This window comes from Zootoca vivipara, chromosome 4 (genome assembly GCF_965207765.1).
Source record: "Zootoca vivipara chromosome 4, rZooViv2.hap1.1, whole genome shotgun sequence".
NCBI lineage: Eukaryota > Metazoa > Chordata > Lepidosauria > Squamata > Lacertidae > Zootoca > Zootoca vivipara.
This window is the reverse complement of record NC_142587.1, coordinates 72,052,212-72,072,636: the sequence shown is the minus strand read 5'-3', so window position 1 is coordinate 72,072,636 and position 20,425 is coordinate 72,052,212. Positions and strand designations below refer to the sequence as shown.

The 20,425-nt window shown below is 43.8% G+C and overlaps 1 protein-coding gene across 2 annotated transcripts; it reads left to right on the top strand.

Moving 5' to 3' along the window:
- The first annotated feature begins 1,487 nt into the window (after window positions 1-1,487).
- Window positions 1,488-18,362, top strand: SLC19A2 (solute carrier family 19 member 2). 2 transcript variants are annotated; one of them, XM_035115043.3, is made up of 6 exons: window positions 1,488-1,832; window positions 5,564-6,145; window positions 11,260-11,482; window positions 12,319-12,511; window positions 15,245-15,386; window positions 16,003-18,362. In XM_035115043.3, exons 1-6 carry the CDS (start codon window positions 1,632-1,634, stop codon window positions 16,126-16,128), a joined length of 1,467 nt encoding a protein of 488 aa, XP_034970934.1. In that variant the 5' UTR covers window positions 1,488-1,631; the 3' UTR covers window positions 16,129-18,362. The 2 variants fall into 2 exon arrangements, with proteins under 2 accessions (XP_034970934.1, XP_034970938.1); XM_035115047.3 differs by having other exon boundaries at window positions 1,489-1,832; window positions 5,564-6,034.
- Window positions 18,363-20,425: the final 2,063 nt, after the last annotated feature.

Genomic DNA, 20,425 nt, shown 5'->3' with positions numbered 1-20,425 from the left:
GAGAAGTGTAACTAGCCCAAGGTCACCAAGCAGCTGCATGTAGAGGAGCGGGGGAAGCGAACCTGGTTCACCAGATTACGAGTCCACTGCTCTTAACCACTACACCATGCTGGCTCCTATTGTAAGAGAGCACAGATGCTGGGTCTAGTGGGGTCTGAACTTGGGTCTATATACTTTCACACATTACTGACTACTTACTTACACAAGTGTTTCCCATGCCAGCTTCTAGCAGTTTCCATGTCAAGAAGTTTGCCTTGGTTTCTAATGTCTAATCAACATTGGATCCTACACAGCAACCTTTCCACCAATGTTCCAGCTTCATCTTTCATTCAGATGGTTCAAAACTGACTCCGGATATTATTGACAGTGACTTTTGACTGATCTGACGGCTGGATCCGAGGGTCAAATATGTAGCCTAAGGAAAGACACCTGCCGAGGAGATCTGCAAAATCCCATAGCCCCTGAGACGCTCTCTCAGGAACCATAGGAATTTTTGTTAGGGGGGGTGGAGAAGAAAGGTCTTTTGTTAGGAGGGGGGCAGAACCTCAGTTAGCTATGTATTTTTATTGATTTGCATTGATTTATTGGGGGAGGGCAGCTGCCCCCCTGCCCCCCCCTTTACTACGCTCATTCCCTTATATAGATGACTTGTGAACCGCCTTGGGACCTCGGATGAAGACAGCTACGGTATTGAGATAATAATATTGAAAAATCAAAAAAATCACTTAGAAGCATCATTACATAGTTGTTGTTGTTGTTGTTTAGTTGTTTAGTCATGTCCGACTCTTCGTGACCCCATGGACCAAAGCACACCAGGCACTCCTGTCTTCCACTGCCTACCGCAGTTTGGTCAAACTCATGTTGGTAGCTTCGAGAACACTGTCCAACCACTGTCATTCCCTTCTCCTTGTGCTCTCAATCTTTCCCAATATCAGGTTCTTTTCCAGGGAGTCTTCTATTCTCATGAGGTGGCCAAAGTATTGGAGCCTCAGCTTCAGGATCTGTCCTTCCAGTGAGCACTCAGGGCTGATTTCCTTCAGAATGGATAGGTTTGATCTTGCAGTCCATGAGACTCTCAAGAGTCTCCTCCAGCACCATAATTCAAAAGCATCCATTCTTTGGCGATCAGCCTTCTTTATGGTCCAGCTCTCACTTCCATACATCACGACTGGGAAAACCATAGCTTTAACTATACGGACCTTTGTCGGCAAGGTATATTTATTTTTTAAAAAACCAGAGAGCCCAGTGTGCCTATGCGTGTGTTGTGTGGGGTCATCCGCAAGCCACACCTCTCAGATTGCAGCAAAGGCGCAGTTCTTTAAATTCCAATTCAACGACCGTCTCCTGAGCCCCCGCATCGCACTTCCTTATTACGCTCTGCGGGACGGAACAGAGATTCCCGCCCCGCGCTCCTACTACCGGTACCACAAAAAACAAACAAACAAACGACACCGGAAGTGGCGGGGCGTGCCTGGCGCGCGCGCTACTGCGCAGGGCCAAGGTGCCTTTGGCACTCAGCCGCGTGGGCAGCGGTGCAGATTAGTGCGAGCCGAGCGAGCGGTGCGCTTCAGATAGAAAGAGAGCGAGAGGGACGTACGTACGCGGAGACGCCCCATCCCGGGGCTCGTCGGATGGAAGCGCAGGGTGTTCTGGACGGGCTCCGGTCCCGGGTGTTGTTGCCTCGCCGCGTGGGGCGGGCTCCGCGCGCCTTCGGCTGGGCTTTGCCCACGGCGGTGCTGTGCGGCTACGGCTTCTTCGCCAACTTGCGGCCGTCGGAACCTTTCCTCACGCCTTACCTGTTGGGACCGGACAAGAACCTCACCGAGACTCAGGTATTCCGGGGCGGCGGCATTTTTAGTCCGTAGCGTTTCGAAGAGGGGATTCGTCTGCGGGGGGACGGGGCACGTGTCTCCTCGGAAGTAAGCCCCACCGAGCTCTGTAGAGCTTTACTCCCAAAGTTCAGTGCTAGTAGCCCGGGGCTTTGTGTTTCCACCTCAGCCGTCGGTCATGCTAAGGAGAGAGGGCTCTCGAACATGTGCAGAGGACCCTTCGCTAGCGCCGAATTCCAGGTAGGCTGAAGCCCCTCCGGCATCTCTTGGTTTGGAATGCTAAAGCTCCCCGGGACTCGGTATTGATGAATGGCTGGCTGCTGGAGCTATAGGGGAAGTCAGAATTACTGGTAGATTCATAAGCGCGTGATCCCCTTGGTGGAAGCGGGAGGGAAAGAGGATGTCGCGGCGGGAAAGTTTGTCACTGTCCTGAGCAGCAGCAGGTGGATCTTCTGACTTGCACTTGCCAAACTTACGTCACTAGCCTGCGATGGGGTCCCTGCTGTCACTGGTATACTGCATTGTATGCAGAGATTGATAGATCAGGGTGGGCATGTGGGGTTTACTTATATTTTTACTGGAATCTTGCATCCCTGTGCAAAAGGCATGCAGCTTGAATTAAAGAATCCTGAGCCCACACATTTATTCTGAGTGCTGGAAATCAATATAGCTCATAATCCTTACAGTATTTAAGAAAAGTCCTTTCCGCATGTGATCACCTCTCCTTCCGTAATTTCAGAAGTATAATGGGAGGAGAGAGTCCTTTGTTAGACAACTTAGATTCATAGAATTGTAGAATTAGAAGAGAGCACCAAGAGTCCTCTAGGTCAATTCCCTGCAATGTAGGATTTTTTTTGCACAAAGTGGGGCTTGAGCCCATGACCCTGAGATTAAGAGTCTCACACTCTACCAACTCAGCTATCCCAGACTTGGATTCAAAAATAATTGTTGATCTACTGTGGAATCATATAGAGCCATACGTTTCAAACTTTTTAGACCCAGAACCCACTTTTAACCCAAACATGTATTTGGAGACCCATTTCATAATTTTTAACCATATATTTGTAGTTCAGTTGGTAGAGCATGAAACTCTTAATCTCAGGGTCATGGGTTCAAGCCATACCTTGGGCAAAAGATTTCTGCTTTGCAGGCGGTTGGAATAGATGGCCCTTGTGGTCCCTTCCAGCTCTACACTTTTATGATTCTATGATTTGCATGGTGGTAGTGCAAATGAGTGATATTAATCCTACCAGAAGATCTTGGTCTATCTTCTGCCCATCCCTCACCTAGATCAAACTTGCGTCTACAGTAACGGTTATTTGGAATTGCCATCATCCACTCAGTTATTATGGAGACTTGAGTTGCTGCCTGTTGCATTTTAGTGTTTTCTCATTCAAGCCTTGGCCTGCAGCTATTCATCCAAGCTGCAGGCCTAGGCCATCCTGTATGGACTACCTAAGCATTATTGACCCTTGGTTGAGGGCTTGGGGAGTTTATCTTTGTTGTCCATCATCATCAGCATAGGCTGCAATCAGCAGCTGTGAGCTGGTTGACTCAAAGTTGTTGAGAGAATCTACAGTTGGTGTGCTGCTGGCCTTCAACCTCTTCTAAACCTGTGGACGCTTTTGGCACCTGCTCCCTGCTTCAGTTTTCTATTGTCTGCGTTTTGGAGAGAGTGCACATGCTTGATCTTCATTTTCTTAAAAATAAATAAATTCATTTCTGTTTCTTGCAGAAGGAAAGCTAATAAAACAAAGTTAAACAGATCAGGAAAATAATGCCATTTGGATTTAGGAAACTAGTCATTAAAGGGCTGAACACCTTTAGTAGGGAGGAAATCCGTCCAGGAAACAGTTAAAGGCCCAATTTCAGTAATGCCAGGAGTTACCTTGTGCCATAATGAACAGGTAGACCTTTGCTGAAGACTGCACCATTAACATATTTTCCAAGGAGTAATCCAATTGATGTGAATAGGACTTATTTATGAGAAACCATACTTTTAAAATTTTGCCCTTGGAGACAGGTTGTAATGCGTAGGACAGCTATCACTTGGATGCTTGCTAAGTAGAAATCATGAAACAAATTCCATAGTTCTCCTACCTCTATCAGTTTTTTAACTGGATTCTTTTTTACCTTTTATGAATACTGTAATGACAATGAAGCAGACTGTCTCAACCTTCAGCAATCTGTAAGTCCTTGCAAATGATTTTATTCTGACTGTTGCAGATGACAGCAAAATTTTCTGGAGATTTTGTGATAAGGTTCTGAAATATCCAGTCCTACAAGTTTTTATCCACTTAGATCACTGCTGCTTTTTATACATCTTGGTCTTTCTTGCAAAGGCTTAAAAATAATGAGAAGTAACACAAAAACAACACAACACATAACTTTTTCGTGCAAATGGACTTGTAAACATTACAGGGTCATCTTCTATTGCCTTTTCCAACTAACCCCACATGCACTCTGTTTCAATATGTATTTGGTACATTTCAAGCTGGAAATACCGTATCAGCCTGTACCACTACTGCAGTGTCCGAGCCTGAGATTAATAAAGTGTCATGCCAGCCAACCCTAGTAAGGCACTGCTTCTGAAACTTTAATTTTGGACCACTCTTTTTAACCTATTTTACCTTCTCTTCTCCCTCCCTAGCCAGCAAAAGTTTATTTTTCTGCGGTGAACACATAAAAATCAATCCTTGCAGTGGGGTAAAGGTCAGTGGGGTGGAGCCAGAATACAGGGATGGGGAACCTCTGACTCTCTACATGTAGCTGAACTGCCAACTCCTATCAGCCATGAATATTGGCCATGCAGCCTGGGACTAGTGCATAGCTGTCAAGTCTCCCGCCGAAAAATGCAGGTCTGGACATGCGTAGAAGCAACATCCGGTGCTGCTCTACCCGATTTTCGGTGCCCAGGCATGGACGGAGTGGCACCGGAAGTCGCTTCTATGTATGTCCAGGCATGTGTAGAAGCGACTTCCGGAGCTGCGCTACCCATGTATGAACACAGGAAATCGGGTGGCGCCAGGACCTCCCTGGCAGGTAGGAAATCTGGAGGATTTATGGGATTTTTTTCAACTTGGGCTGCTGGCGGGAAACGGTTTAAAATACGGGGGTTTCCCGCGAAAAACGGGAGACTTGGCAGCTATGGACTAGTGCAGGCATCCCCAAACTGCGGCCCTTCAGATGTTTTGGGCTACAACTCCCATGATCCCTAGCTAACAGGACCAATGGTCAGGGATGATGGGAATTGTAGTCCAAAACATCTGGAGGACCGAAGTTTGGGGATGCCTAGACGAGTGGGAGTTCAACAACAAGTTCTGAAGGGCCACAGGTTGCCCATCCTTTCCTTAACAGAGCAGGATATCTCTGACTCGATCCTAAAACCATGAATAGGGAAACATGAGGGGGAAATAGCTGTTCTTCATGAGGTTGTTTCTTCTAAACTCACACTGGGGTGATGGAGTGAGGTTGCAGTGTGGACCAGCGAGCATACTCTTCTCATTCTCCATTTCCCCTCTCTAGAAATGACTACCAAATGCCATCAGATGCTCCATGCTTTCCAAGGGACTCTGGCTGTATAATAGCCTCTCTAGAGAGAATTTGCTTGGCAACTACCCCTTGCACAGTTTGATGTTACGCAAAAGCTTGTATTTGAATGAGCTGTAAGTTACACCTCTTAGAATATGAATTTTCTGTTAACAAATGTTCATATCTTTTTCTTCTTCATTTAGGTCTTCAATGAAATTTATCCAGTATGGACTTACTCCTATTTGGTGCTGCTCTTTCCTGTCTTCCTGGCAACAGACTATCTCCGCTACAAGCCTGTCATCCTCCTACAAGGACTAAGCCTTATAGTGACATGGTTTATGCTGCTTTATGCAGAAGGACTGCTGGCTATTCAGTTCCTGGAGTTCTTTTATGGACTGGTGACTGCCACGGAAATTGCCTATTATTCCTACATCTATAGCGTTGTGGACCTAACGTTGTATCAAAAAGTCACAAGCTACTGTCGGAGTGCTGCACTTGTGGGTTTTACAGTGGGCTCTGTTTCTGGACAAATCCTGGTGTCTGTATTTGACTGGCCTCTGTTCAATTTGAATGTGATCTCTCTCACTGCTGTGTCCGTTGCCTTCGCCATGGCCTGGTTTCTGCCCATGCCACAGAAAAGCCTTTTCTTTCACCATCGACAGTCAAGCACCCAGGTCAGTAAGGAAACGAAGGTTGTAGATCCTGCCTTAAAGAGGGTTCCTGGGTGGGAAGATGTTGAATCGGAGATCCCTTTAAATAGAGATGAGCATCCAGCAGTGCAACAGGTAAGCAATAATGCTGTTTCCAGGGGAATGGAAGGTGCAGATCTCTCATTGCACAGAAAATCTCTGTTGGGTTAATTGACCATTACATTGTCTGTTGCTTGTGGCATGTCAGGGCAGTTCATTGGGTTTTCAGGTGTCTGATCACTTTAAATTCTGGGGATGTGATCTTCAGCATGCCTCTGGCAGTCGAGTCCTATTGCCTGCTGAAACAAGTACAAGTTCAGGCCAATCAAATATGCTAGTTTTATTAACTTCCTATTTATTATTCTTGTTTATGAGATGCCTTGTTAAATGAATCTTCTAGGTATTCAAAGGGAGAAAAATAAAGTATTACAATAAAAATCTATAATCGCATAAAACAAGCCAGCATAAAAGCCAAATACAAAAATCAAGCACAGCCAAATACCGTACAGAGTGCAGAAACTGGAACCATCAAATGCTTATGCTAAAACCACTAACCATTCCATAGGAACTTAAAAACAAGATCTTAAAAGGCCTGAGAGAAGAAAGGAGATTCTTTTGGGAATCTATTGTTGCTGGGGAGGGCAGGTGGTAGCTCCAAGAACAGCTTATGCTTGTGTGTTTCTGAAGGTGGGCTACTATCCATCTTAAGAATACGATACTTTTAAACTCTAGACATTCTTTGCAAGTACAAATGTTACCACAAGCTTCTTAGGAGAGCCTATAGAGAAGTTTTGGCCAATTGTCAGGGTAAACTAGGTCCAGAGATAAGAACCAATGAAGTGAAGACTGGGTCAGAAAAAGTGAGACGCTTGTGTGGAGATGCTTCTAAAGGAGTTTGCAGGACATAGTGAAGCCTGACACTTCAGCAGAAAGCAAACTTCTGCAATTGTGCAAACAAATCTAGAAATTACTTTTTAAAAATCCTGTCCCTTGGCCAGAAAGGGTTCTGTGTTCTTGTTCTTGTTTTGTTTGCTAGGCTACAATTGGTAATTAAAGCTCTTAGCATTCCATGGAATTAAAGTTTCCCAGTCAAGCTCTGCTTCCCTAGCAGAGGATTAGCATGAAGCGGGGAGAACCTGTATGGATAGATGGCAGCACTTTCTTCAGTTCTATGTAAATTAGCACAACAGTGTATCCTGGTATAGGCTAATACTGTTCCTCCTCCTCCTCTCCTATTCTCTCATTCATTTCTCCCCCACCCCTGCCTTCTACTGACATTTTTCAACTCAGGTGTTTTCATATTGTGTTCTTGTATTCTATACATTGAAAGTTGAATGTATTGTCAGTGCTGTGTCACCAGCCTACTCAGTGCACTGATGTTGAGGTGAGAGTTCTGAATGGAGAAAAAGTCCATTGTAAAAAGAGATTCTTTAGTTACAGGGAATGGCAAAAAAGCCCCTTATCTGCGGACTGTGTACACAAGCAAACTGCAAATACAGCTTGGTCTTGGCCTAAGCACATATAATCTTAAACATCCTGGTGGAACCCTACAGATTATAAATTCCAGGCAGCAGGCTTTGTGGGAGAGGAGAGAATACACATGAAGATCTTGCATCAGTCTGCATCCCCCCCATCTTTGTGTATAGAGCTCTATAGTTGTTCCTCTTTATCCTGTGCTGAGGAGGGAACTTGTGTTTCCTTAGCTGATGGAAACTGGAGGCAGTATGTCTTCTTTGGCACCACTGTGCCGCCCTCGGGTAGAGCCACCTGAAGTGTTCTGCCTCATGCTGGCTCCAAACTTGTGGTCAAAAAGGCAGAACCAAATACAGCTCTTCTACCTGCCTCTTTCCCAGACCATTCATTCACGTGCAGGACTCCAGAATAGTCACAGACATTGAGAGAAAGGGAAGTAGGATTTGAGGTTTTTATTCTTTTCTGCACCCTATAGACGAGGCCCTGGTGCCCTCTGGATGCCTTGGACATCTATTCCCATCAGTTCTGGTCAGCACAGCATGATTTTGGAGCATTTGGAGGGCGTCAGGTTGGTGACTAGGTGTTGATGTTGGCCAGGTTTTGCAGAATTTGTACACTTGCTCCAGCATATGTTTTGTGTCCCACTTAAGGAATCACAAACTCGGCTGCCATTAATAGGCTTTTCACTCTCTAAAAACAGCTTGACTGCTCTTAAAAATGCAAGTTCTAAAACTTCAGTAAAACACAGGAGCTGAATTTAGGTGTGGGGCAGTATTGGAATTTTCCCCCTTTTCTGGTAAATTTGCTCCAAGCTGCCCATGAGTTTTACTGTTGGGAAAGTTATCCTTTCTCTTTTGTTCACAAATCACATTTTGTTCACCTTGAAAAGTTACATTCACTCAGACCCCATACAGGATAAATGACTACAGCAGTAGTGTACCACTTGCAACTCTTGCTGTGGGTCTTACTGTGTACTCATACTGCTTTGGGACATTACTTTGCTAGCCATTTCATCAGTAAAGCTGGAAGAAATATTATTAAATTTGTAAACCACCCTTCAACCGATGATCACGGCAGTTCACAACATAAAAATACAAAATGATACATAACAAAATAAAAAACAAGGCAATAACCCCCTCCCACAAACACATTTCAGAATCCATAGAATGTTAATAAACATTGCTTTGTCCCTGTGGGAAAAAAGTTAGCTAGAGTAACTAGCAGCAGTGTACAGCCATTCTCTCCATTGATTTTAAGAGAGCTAAGTTTGCTTGGCTCCCATCATGAGAGACATAATTCCCTTGTACCATTGGATGTGCCCTAGCTTGTTTCTTCAGTAATAAGCAGATGTGGTTAGGCATTATTTGTGGCTTTAAACCAGATGTGGCCTAACCTGTATCACTGCAGTTGTTGGATGGCCACTGGGCAGAGATGATGGGAGTTATAGTCCGATAACATCCGGTGGGTTACAGGTTCCCTAAGGGATTGGACTACTAGCTTTCCAAGTGTCGGATATTGACTAAAGATGGCGGGTTCTGAGTCTTCTCTACAATCTCTTATTTAAGATGATGTGGAATATCCATTGCCAGTGTATTTTCGGCACCTTTTGACAAGTATTTCAACATCTCCATTGAGTAATTATGGCAGCTGATTCTGATTAGTTTACAGCCCTACCTCAGTTGGATGTGCCTTGAAAAATATGTGGTTTTAAATATTAGGGCTGAGCGGAGTGCTTGCTTGTTTCAATTGTGGGAGGGAAAGTTGCTCATCTTGTTCGTTGCCTGTTTAGTCTCTGAAAAGCTTCTTCAATGCTTTAAAAAATTGTTCTGGGAATATACTGGGTGATACTAAACTAAGTTTTACTCAGAGCAATGAACATGACTAAGTTAGGTCAGTGAATATAAATAGGTGTACTCGTGAGTAAAACTTGGTTGAAAATGACCCACTGATTTTAGTTAATCAGGGATATTAACTAGCACAGCCCATTGACAACAAGGAGTAGTGCTTTCTAGGCTACCATTGTCCTTGCTCGGTATGCACAAGGGGAAATATTCTGCTGCCGCCTGCAATGGAGGGGGCAAACTCCATGAGGGCTACTCGAGAAGCTCTTGTGGCGTCTCCCACTGTGTGTGTGTGTGTGTGTGTGTGAATGAATCCTTTCTGGATCCTCCCCCTCCTGTCATGTGATGCAGCTTTGCATTGACTTCTCCATTCAAAAGAAACTGGTGCAAAGCCCTACCACATCTCCTGGATGGTGTTTGTGTACATATGTGTGGAGGGGGGATCTCCCTTCCACACATGGCAGCCAAGCTGGGTGGTGGAACACCTCCTCTCTCACCAACTCAGCAGCAAGGGAGGCATTTCGCAGAACTTTGCTGCCGGTCCCTCTCTGCCCCTAGAGGCTGGGGAGACCAGTGGCAAAGCTGGGTAGTGGAAAGGGTGTGTTGCCCCTTGGGGCCAGCTTCCTCGCCCCCACCTCATGGGCTGGCTGGCTGCTTGTACCTTCCCCCTAAATTGCTTGAAGGGTGTCTGTGCAGGTTTTGCTGGTGGTGAAAGTTTAGCATCCTGCACCTTTTAGTTCAGCTGTAATAATTCCCCATAGCTGAATATACAAAGAGTATTATAATTCTTATCTTGATCGTAGTCATAGCAATCCCGTGGGGACTGTGGCTGTTTTTATTTATTGGAAAGGAACTAAGGCAGAGTGCAAATGCGTCATCTACTACAGCAACTTGGTCATGGGCAGTTGGGATCAAGCATATAAATGTCCATCTCCCTTGTTAAAAACAACTGGCAAACTATGAACCTTTGGCTGTTTGACCTCAGCCATAGTGTAAATGTTTTCCTGCACAGAGTATAGGCAAGGAGTCCATGTGTTACAGCCGATTGTAGGGTGTTTGGGAGTCGCGGTGCGCAGGGCTGAGCAAGCTTTGCAAGCCCTGGGCCTTGGAAGTTCTGGGCATAGGGTTTGCCAAGTGGTTTTTGTAGAATTCTCCATGTGTCCAACCATTGCTGTCCCATTATTTAAATGACCTACTTTCTACTACTTGTTGAATGTTGAGAATATGGGGTATGGCTAGCAGGAACTGGCTCTATCCATCTTCACCCCAGAATTGCATATTTCTTTGACTAATTCTCCACCCCAAACCACTATCCTGCTGTCCCATTGTTTTGTCCATACATGGAGTGGACTGTTTTCTAAACAGGAATATTATATTTGTTTAATACTACGGTATATGTAGCAACGTAATAACAGTTGAAGATTTTGGGTGGCCAGTTCATATGATGTCTCTGTGCACCACACAACCTTTTCACCCCTCTACCCAGATTCCATCATGCAGTTTTCCTAGCACAAAGTGGCTATTTTTGAACACAATTATTCAGAGATCAAAAAGAATTGTGGTGGCATGTATAATCAGGCAGGGCCCAATCCAGGATGAGAAAAGGACCATAGAATCATAGAATTATAGAGTTGGAAGGGATCCCTAGGGTCATCTAATCCAACCCCATGAATGTATCTGAACTAGTGGTCTTCAGTTTCAGTGTCATGGGTTCATCTTTTTATTGGAAAGATAGCCGGGGCACTGCTTTCTGGTGGTGCTTCTTCTTGAATAGGAGACAGTTTTATTTTATTTTTAGCCCTATTTAGATCTGTATTCTTCCTATTGTGCTGCTGTACATGCAAGTAACAGACAGAAAGATTAGCTGAATTTTGTGTGTGTTTTACATCTATGCAGGAGCAGAAAGTGGACATTGTGAAAGTAATCAAAGAGCTCTGGCAGGACTTCCTTCGGTGCTACTCATCCCGGCCTCTGCTGTGTTGGTCTGTTTGGTGGGCGCTCTCAACATGTGGTTACTTCCAAGTCATAAACTATGCTCAAGGTCTATGGGAAAAAGTGCTGCCTTCTCAGACCTCTAAGATCTATAACGGTGGTGTGGAGGCTGTTTCCACACTGTTGGGTAAGTTCCCTCTGTAACTATTTTTTTAAAAGAGGTAAGATACATGCTATGGGACTACGTTAAGCACTGGATCCAAAGGACTAAACATACCTTACCTACAGGGTAGGTGCGTTGTGCAGCTGCCGAAACTGATGCTTTCCTATTTCAAGCAAGAGACCCTTTCCCGTAAACGGCACTCCCTTAAATTACAGTTGAGTGAGTTTCATATGATGTGTGCATGTGATGACTCACTTGATTCTGCTAGCAATTTTAGTGTTTTGAAATTCTGTCTGGAGATGATAGTGTTTATAGCAACCTCCTGAGGAGCTTTACCCAAGCAAAGTATGCCCAGGTTTGGTACATGAATATGACCAATGCAACAGCAGTTGGAGCAATAGCCCGATGCTTACACAGGCTTTTGTGCACAACCACAATTGAGTAATGATTGTAACTGCTAGTACTGGGCAACATTTCTACATTAACCTCCCACCTGTTTTCTCTCCGCCCTCAAAATTCTCAAGCCTGCTTGCTCCATATAAGTGTAGAAGCCCTGAAATGGGGATGGTTAAACTTTTTAGGGCTGAGGGCCACAATGACCTGTGAACAGTGCCCAGGGAGTCACATATCAAAGTGGGTGTGGCCAATTTTACTTCTGTTTAGAAGATAATTTGAGGCATGTGTGTGTTTGGCAGGGGTGTCTCTTCCCCCCCCCAATTTATTATTATATATATGTAAAATGACATATTTCAGAGGTCTGTCTTTTGGGTGACCACAAAAAATGGGGGGGGGTGAGTGGTGGGTGTGGGCCACAGATTAGGCAACCCTGCCCTAAATTAATTTGTTTTTTGCACTTACAGGAGCTGTGGCTGTGTTTGTTGTGGGCCACATAAAAATATCTTGGGCTACCTGGGGCGAGATAGCCTTAGCCATGTTTTCCCTGTGCATTGCTGCTGCCGTATATATCATGGACAGTGTTCATAACATCTGGGTCTGTTATGCTTCGTATGTAGTATTCCGAATTCTTTATATGCTGCTCATCACAATTGCAACGTAAGTAGATCTTTGCAAACTGACAGTTTATAATTAATAATCCATGTTTCAGTAAACTCAGCACAAAGCTGTATTGCATTGTAAGCATTGAATTGATGTTCTGCATTTAAGAATGTCAAACAAGCAAAGACAATCAACATGCATCTAGATTCTTGAATTTTAGAATGCCGTGGCTTGCTTGTTCAGTTATGTCTGCTGTAGCACAAGTCAATCCAGACTGTAATCAGAAAATTGTAATATAAGCAAAGAACAGCGGGTACATTTATTCAATCTGTGCTGTTTACATTGTAAACATGAGTCTTGTCGGTGGAATATGAGACTCTTAATCTCAGGATCATGGGTTCGAGCCCCATGCTGGGCAAAAGATTCCTGCATTGCAGGGGGTTGGATTAGATGGTGCTCGGGGGTCCCTTTGAACTCTTTTGATTCTATGGTTATATAAGAAAAAGTGCCTGACATTTTGTTTTAAATTGAGTTACTAATGTTGCATGTAGCAGATGAGGGTTCAGTTTTCAATGTAAAGTCGGGTTTGCGTACCTGGTGTCACTTTGAAACTAGGTCTGGGGTTTCCAGTCTGTCTTATGCAACCATTTGTCTTTTTATTTTTTTGGCAATGCACATCTAATTGCTGTCATGCCAAATGACTGCGACTTTGGGCATGCAGCCAGTAAGACACTGGCAACCAGAAATGTCAGAATTAAAAATAGATTCTCCATATTATGATATCCTCATATGTTGGGTTTCTTCCAGGCTGATTTGTTTGAGTAAAGGTGAAAGTTAGGAAGAGCAATAAGTGCTTTGTAAGCAGTGCATTCGCATGCATCAGCTATGTTTTGGGTTTGCATAATTCATTTTGCAGTGTAATGCAATAGTTCAGGAAAGCACACAAACTAAGACAGATTGTCCTAGTTACTGCAAGTACAGTAGCTGAATACTGAGCAATGGGCAGTAGTTATAGACAGTACACAAGTAAGAATAGCAAGGACATAGGTATCAATAGCTTTAATCTTTTAATTGTCGTGGGAGGGAAACTGCATTATCGAGAGACTCCCATGTGTTCACATGTGGGAACAAAGAAAACTGTCTTATACTGAGCTGGGCCCAGCTATATTCAACACAAGTTCTTGCTGGATTCCAATTCCAGTCAGTTCCAACCAGCATGGCCAATGGTCTGGGATTATGAGAGTTGTAAAACCAGCAACTTCTGAAGGGCCACCGACTCCCCAGTAGTGATACTGGCACCAGCTCTGCAGGGTTTCAGACAGAACTTTCCCAGCCCTTCCAGGAGGGATTGAAGCTGGGATCTCTGCATGGGAAGCATGTGTTCTACCATTGAGCTACAGTCCTTCCCAACTGATAATTATTGTTTTGGAACAGTGCTTTTTGCTTACAAAACTGGAGTTGGGTGGGAGTTATTGCGCCCAACAGCTTAAAACCACATCTGGATGACCACCCATTTCTCCCAAAGCCTTCAGAGAAGGCTGTCGTACAACTTGCCCTGAAAAACTGTGCCAGTGAGCAAATGCAGATAAGAAAAACACCCTGATTTTTGGTAGAAGTTAATCCTATGTGTGTTTTCAGAAAAGTAAGCCCCATTGAATGATAGGAGTTACTTCATAAAATGTGCATCAGATTGGGCTGATCTGATGCTTTGCAGCTTCAACCCTAGTTTTGCTTGTTCCTCTACACCAGTCGCACTGGGAAGCAGCGATTCATAGCTGGCAAAAATGACTGACTGATTTCCCACCCATTGAGTCTTCTCAGCTGTAGTCAGGATTAACTAGTCACCTCTCCATTGTGCATCTTGGCTCCTCCCTTCTGCCCACTGTTTACAAATCCTATGCAACTTATCAGTCATTTTATCACCAGAGCTCCTGGCAGTTAATATTTCAGCACCTTGTCTATCCTCCTCCGCACTGAATTAGGTCACTGTTCCCATTTTACAAATGGGCACGCCACCTCCATTTCCTCCATTGAACAAGCTGGGATAGTACAACCAGCTCAACTGCTTTGATTTTCCCTTTGATATACTCAGCTGGGAAATGACATCAATGTGTGTGTGTGTATTTTGGTTTGTGGGTTGAAGCAATAAGATCACTGCATATGCAAATATTTAAGGGCCAAATTACACATGATGGTGGCACTTCATTGTGTTATTAAATCTGGAGCTGCCACCAATCATGTAGAGCAGGGGTGGGGAACCTTAGGCTCAAGGACCAAATGGGATTTTCCTGTTCTCTCTGTTTGACTCTTGGGACTCTCCCCAGGCCAGGCCCATTCTCAAAGGCCACACTTTCCTTAAGTAATTTTACCTGACTTTAGTGTCCTTGGATTGTAGTATTGCCTCGTGCTTACCTGGAAGGACAATGGAGAGATGTGTGAGAACTTCTTGACTTTTGTGTGGCTGGAATGCATCCTGCAGTTAGTAGAATTGTACATGCAAGATATCTGAAATCTCAGTTATCTGAACACAAAAGAATTATACCCAAACCTTGGTACATGAACAGCTGATTCAGATAGCTGAACAGCTTGAGTTTGCCTACTTCCTTACCATTTGGATGGTAAAAGTAGCTGGCTGGGATCCAATGTCTGGAGGGCAGTACACTGGCTGCCCTGATCCTGTATGATCCCAACTCTTTTGATTATTAACTTGTGTGGATCTCTTCTGTTTGCCTGAAAAGAGGCTTTTGTTTTCAGTACTCATGCTCTATTTCTTCTTCTTTTTCTGTGAAGTTTCCAGATTGCAACAAATCTAAGTGTAGAGCGCTATGCTCTTGTTTTTGGCATCAATACATTCATTGCCCTGGCATTGCAGACTCTGCTCACAGTGATTGTTGTTGATGCAAAAGGGCTTGGCCTGGACATATTCACGCAGGTAAGGCCTATTTTGGCTGGGTGTGGGGTGGGGAAAGGGTATACAGCCTTCCTAGTAAAATCCTTTTGTCTGCTTCAGGGTGTGAGAGGTCATTCTGGTTGCAACAATTTTTCATTGGGGGGTGGGTAGTGCCTTGTCCTATGCTTGCTGAGGGGAGGAGGTTTCCTTCATACACCCCATTTTCTAATACATGTTCTAATACATGCTTATCTGTCTTAATGAGTTGCCAGGAGATAAAACCATTGCACATGTTTTACTTGAAATGGAAGCTTCTCTCAGGCTTGGCTTGAAGACTGCTTCCTATTTAGATACACCTAATAAATGCATTGGCAAAAATGGGTGGTGAGTGTAAAATGGAGCACAAAATGTGATTCTTACTCATTATAATAAAATGACAGCCTGTCATCTTAGTGCCTGAGACATAAAATCCAAATAGTGACTGCCAACCTCCCATTGTGCTAAAGATAGCACTATTTTTTGGCTGTTTACTGCCCTATGATGTGCAACATTACCTTACCAGCCGTCTTACCCTTCCTAACGGTAGGACTGGCCCTGGTTTAGGTTAATGAACTTTGCTTCTCAGTTCACCACTCCCTTCTCTTTTTGTTCCCTGCAGTTCATGATCTATGCTGGCTACTTTGCTGCCATAGCAGTAGTGTTCTTGATCAGTGGGACATGCAGTATTATCAAGAAATCCTGGACGAAGGAGAGGAGAAATGAAGCAACAACAGATGGTGCTTAAAATGAAGAATATGGACTTGTTAAGCCCCTGTGTTAGGGAAGGGGGATCTATTTAAATATGCTGGTTCCTATTTATTAATGTATCCAGATGCTGTTAATTCAAGACTGTTACCTAAATTGTCCTTGATACATGTTTGTACTATATTAGTAGCATAAATTAGGAACAGATTTACTTATATCTTACGTAAGTAAGAATTTTATATGCAACACATTGGTCTTGGATAATGCCTTTTAGGTCAAAACTGCATAACTAGAGATGGTCAGAAGCCTCCTTGAGATTTACTGATTGCTTCCTGAAACCAGCAAGCCCATAAATCAGCCACTGAAGTGAAGGTGTTGTTGAAACTAGCCCAGTTCATGCTGTTACAGGGGTCTTGGTAGGCTGGGTTTTGCGGGTATAGAAGAAATATTAAGGCAGTGAGGTATACCAAAAGTAGTCTTAAGTCAAGTTGGACATAGCAGAAGAACTCTACCAAGGCTGGTAGAAGCAAACTCATGAATATTGAATAGACTTATCATATACATGTGCAAACACATTTCACAATGTAGTAGGTCATGTATTGTCTGCCTTTTGATATTTCTAAAGGCTCAGCTTCCTTTGATTACCCTTGCTCAGCAAGGTTAAATAGATGGATTATCCTGCTGACCACATGTCAGTTATACATCTTCATTCATCAATAATATAGGGCACAGAGAGCATGTGATGAAAATTTGGCTTGGTTTGGCATCCTTAAAACCTCAGTTACCCTTCGATTCCCTGAAAGCTTTCTTCAACTCCACAGATTTTCATGACACCTGGGAGAATGAACTCTCACAACAGTAATGTTATTTTGCTTAACTCATAATTGAAACCTTGATTAGCATTTTCCTCTATTGCTAATATGTTTTCCAGTGGTGACCAAATGCGTTTGACAACACTGGATGAAATCTCATCCGCAAGAATTTAGAATATCAGATTCTGTCTATTCATCCATTGTAGGATGGATGTGGAGTGGGATTAAACTGCAAGAGTGTTTACATGGTTTGTGTTTGTAAACACTATGGGGAACAGGGATGCTGCTAAATTACATGTTCTATTTCCTCTTCCTTTCCATGTCCACTGTTACTTCCTGTGACAAGCAAAATAATTGCAAATGAGAGGGTTGAATGAATCAGTAACAAGGAGCATTTGCCTCAGGATTGCAGGGTTGTTTCCTGGCAAGCTGCTAAGGATGTTAGACCAGCCTAAATAATGAAGCTGTTGTCAGTGGTACATACTTTAACATGAAAACCACTTCTATGTAACTTAAAGCCATAAGTAGGTTTTACACCTGAAGACTGCACATTTTCCTTAGCTGTGTATACAGACTTTGGGAGGCCACTGCTAGTTGTGTTTCCTAATTCATGTAAATCAAGCAGATATGGGTGTGGTGGTTGTATGTTCAAGACAGAAGTGCTCTGCAAGTGGGAAAACCAGTGTGTGAAGTATGAGACCTGTTCACTGTAAGTATCCAGTACTTGTTCATCTAGTGCTCTCTTTACTACATTAAAATCCAAATGAGGAAAATGGAAAGAAGCTTGGGAGAGAAGTGTTGGGTAACCAAAGAGGAAGATGGACCTATTCAAGCAGCAAATACTTATTGCCTCTGGGCCAAGATATGACATTCATTTCGTGAATTCAATTAACACACACTCTCTCTATATATTGGGACTGGGGGTCTGTGAAGAGGGAGTTTTTAACTCTTGCTCCTATTGCTGGGTTCCTAATAAAAATTACTTTTATTTGCATTTCAAGGGAAACCTCCCTTGGTGTCAAGGGGAACTTCTGTGGTATGCAAATAGTATCTTCTGAGAGCTGCTTTTTGTTGTGACACAGGGAGAGAGTTAAACTCCAGGCTTCCCTTCAGCTGCTACTTGCACTGCAATTGTGAATGTTAAAGGAAAGCGCACAACTCATGTCTAGATTAGCCTTCTGTGTTCCTCCTGGGGGGGAACTGAAATAACTAGGAAGACCTCATCTCTGGATAAACCCTGTTAATATAATGTAGATGACCAAGATGTCTTCCTTGCCTAAGAGTTGCCTTGTAGTAATTTGCATAACTGGTTATGCAGGACTACTCCAGTCTGATGAATGTAAGCTTGGAGATGGCTCCAGGTTCTCTTGCATTGTTGTAATGGTATTGGAATAGGAAAACACTACTCTAGCCAAGTGGCAAACCTATTTTTTAAATCAAATAAAATTATTTTATGATATTCTTTAAAGTTTACTTGTTATTAATAGTGCAATGTTATAATTACATTAAATGACCTTCATAACAGTTCTTACAATTTCATGAGAAAATCCAGCTCCCAAATTTTGCTAGCTAACAGAATAAATCACACACACTTCTCTGTAGCTTAAGAAAATATATATACTGGGAGCTACATTACAGTGGTTTTCAACCAGTGTGCTGTGGCAACCTGGGGTGCCTTAAATGATGGGTTGCCGCAGGCAACACTAGCCTCTGTCCCTCTTTCCTTCTCTCCCTCTGATGCCTTCTCGCATTTCTCCCTACCAAAGGCTTGCACAGCTGTTCATTGCAGCAGCCCTGGCTACAAGCTCCCCAGGCAAATGGTGCCTCTGGGGCTGGCCGAGGGCTGCTTCCCAGGCCCCTGTGGGGCAGTCTGAAGAGGCACCTCTCTTTGGGTCAGGGGGTCAGCTCAAAGACTGGGGGCAGCAGCTGCCCAAGGAGAGGGGAGAGGAGGCTGAGAGAACACAAGGGAGGGTGTTTGAAAAAGGGTGAGAGGCTGCCAGCTTGGCAGGCAAGGGGTCACATAATGGCTTCTGAGCCCCACAGGGGCGCCACAGAATGTAGTTGGTCAAGGGAGCCATGGACCCCCAAATGGTTGAACACCTCTGGCTACATTAGATAAAAGTAATCGGCCTCCTAGATGAGGAATTCTGCTTGTTGACAGCAAACTTGTGTGGCAAATGCAAATTAAGGCAAACCTGGGTCTGAGAAATGACAGCAAGTTAATCTCGCTGGGTAGGAAACAATTACGTACAAAGTACAGTGGTACCTCGGGTTTTGAACAACTTAGTTCATGAACAACTTGGAAATTGAATGCTGCAAACCAGGAAGTAGGTGTTCCGGTCTGCGAACTTTTTTCTTAATCTGAACAGTTGTTTGCGGCTGGGGGCTCCTTTAAACTTCTCCCATGAGGGGAGCATCAGAGCCCCTGCACCACCTGAAGGCAGCCAGGCAGAATAGTTGCTGGGGTGGCAAAGGTGGAGACAGCTCGGCAGCTGCATCTGAGAGCCCCTAAACTGCCACTGAGGCAGCTGTTGGGCTGTCTCCACATTGCCACGCGATGCTCCTTTAAACTTATGTTGAGATGAATACAGCTACACAATGGAAAAGTGTGAGGGAGCCTGCAACTCTCCAGTTGAGCAGCCCTAATTCAGCTCCTATTCCCGTGCAAGTGGGGCGGGGCGGAGGCTTCGTGCTCCCCAGCTGCCATTCAAAATTAAAACTGAAACTATCCAGAAAACCACAAAGCCAACAAACTTGCAACTCTTGAAAAAGCAGCAACACAACAAATTGAAAGCAAACCAATCACAAATGAATCAAAATCACAAGAAAACATAAAACACTGACTCTAACCCTAATTCTAATCCTTACCCTAAAATCCTAAAATTAACCCTAACCCAGAAATGATCTTGTTAGATAGTAAAATTCATGTTAAATGGCTGTTTTAGGAATTGTTTTTAAAAGTCTGTAACAGTTTAATCCATTTTGCATTACTTTCTATGGGAAAGTGCACCTTGGTTTTAGAACGCTTTGGTTTTAGAACAGACTTCAGGAACGGATTAAGCTTGGGAACCAATGTACCACTGTAGATGAATCAGAAGTACCAAAATCCTTCCTTCCATCCACCCGTCCGTACCGCTATTCGTTATGGATGTCTGCCTCCGAATAGGTTCTAAAGGCAGTTTACAAGATACGTGTTGTTTTTTTTTTATAAAACCGCACAAAAGTTAATAGCGGTAGTTCTAGAATAAACGTAATCCACAATCTGAGATCATTCCATTTAAATTCGAAAGTCCAAAATGCACTCAAGATTACTTTTTCATGAACTGGTGTTAAATAATCTTGAGTCACTATAGCATGATCATAGGCGCAGATAAGCATCCCAAGTGTAATACTGTAATTGTGCTTTTTTACTCCCCGATGCCATGAGGGAAGGTCGAGAGGCCACTAGCCCTCATTAAACGACCTTGAAGCTGACCGGTAAAATGCCTTCCTTGCCAAGTTACTACATATAACCTCAGCTTAGCG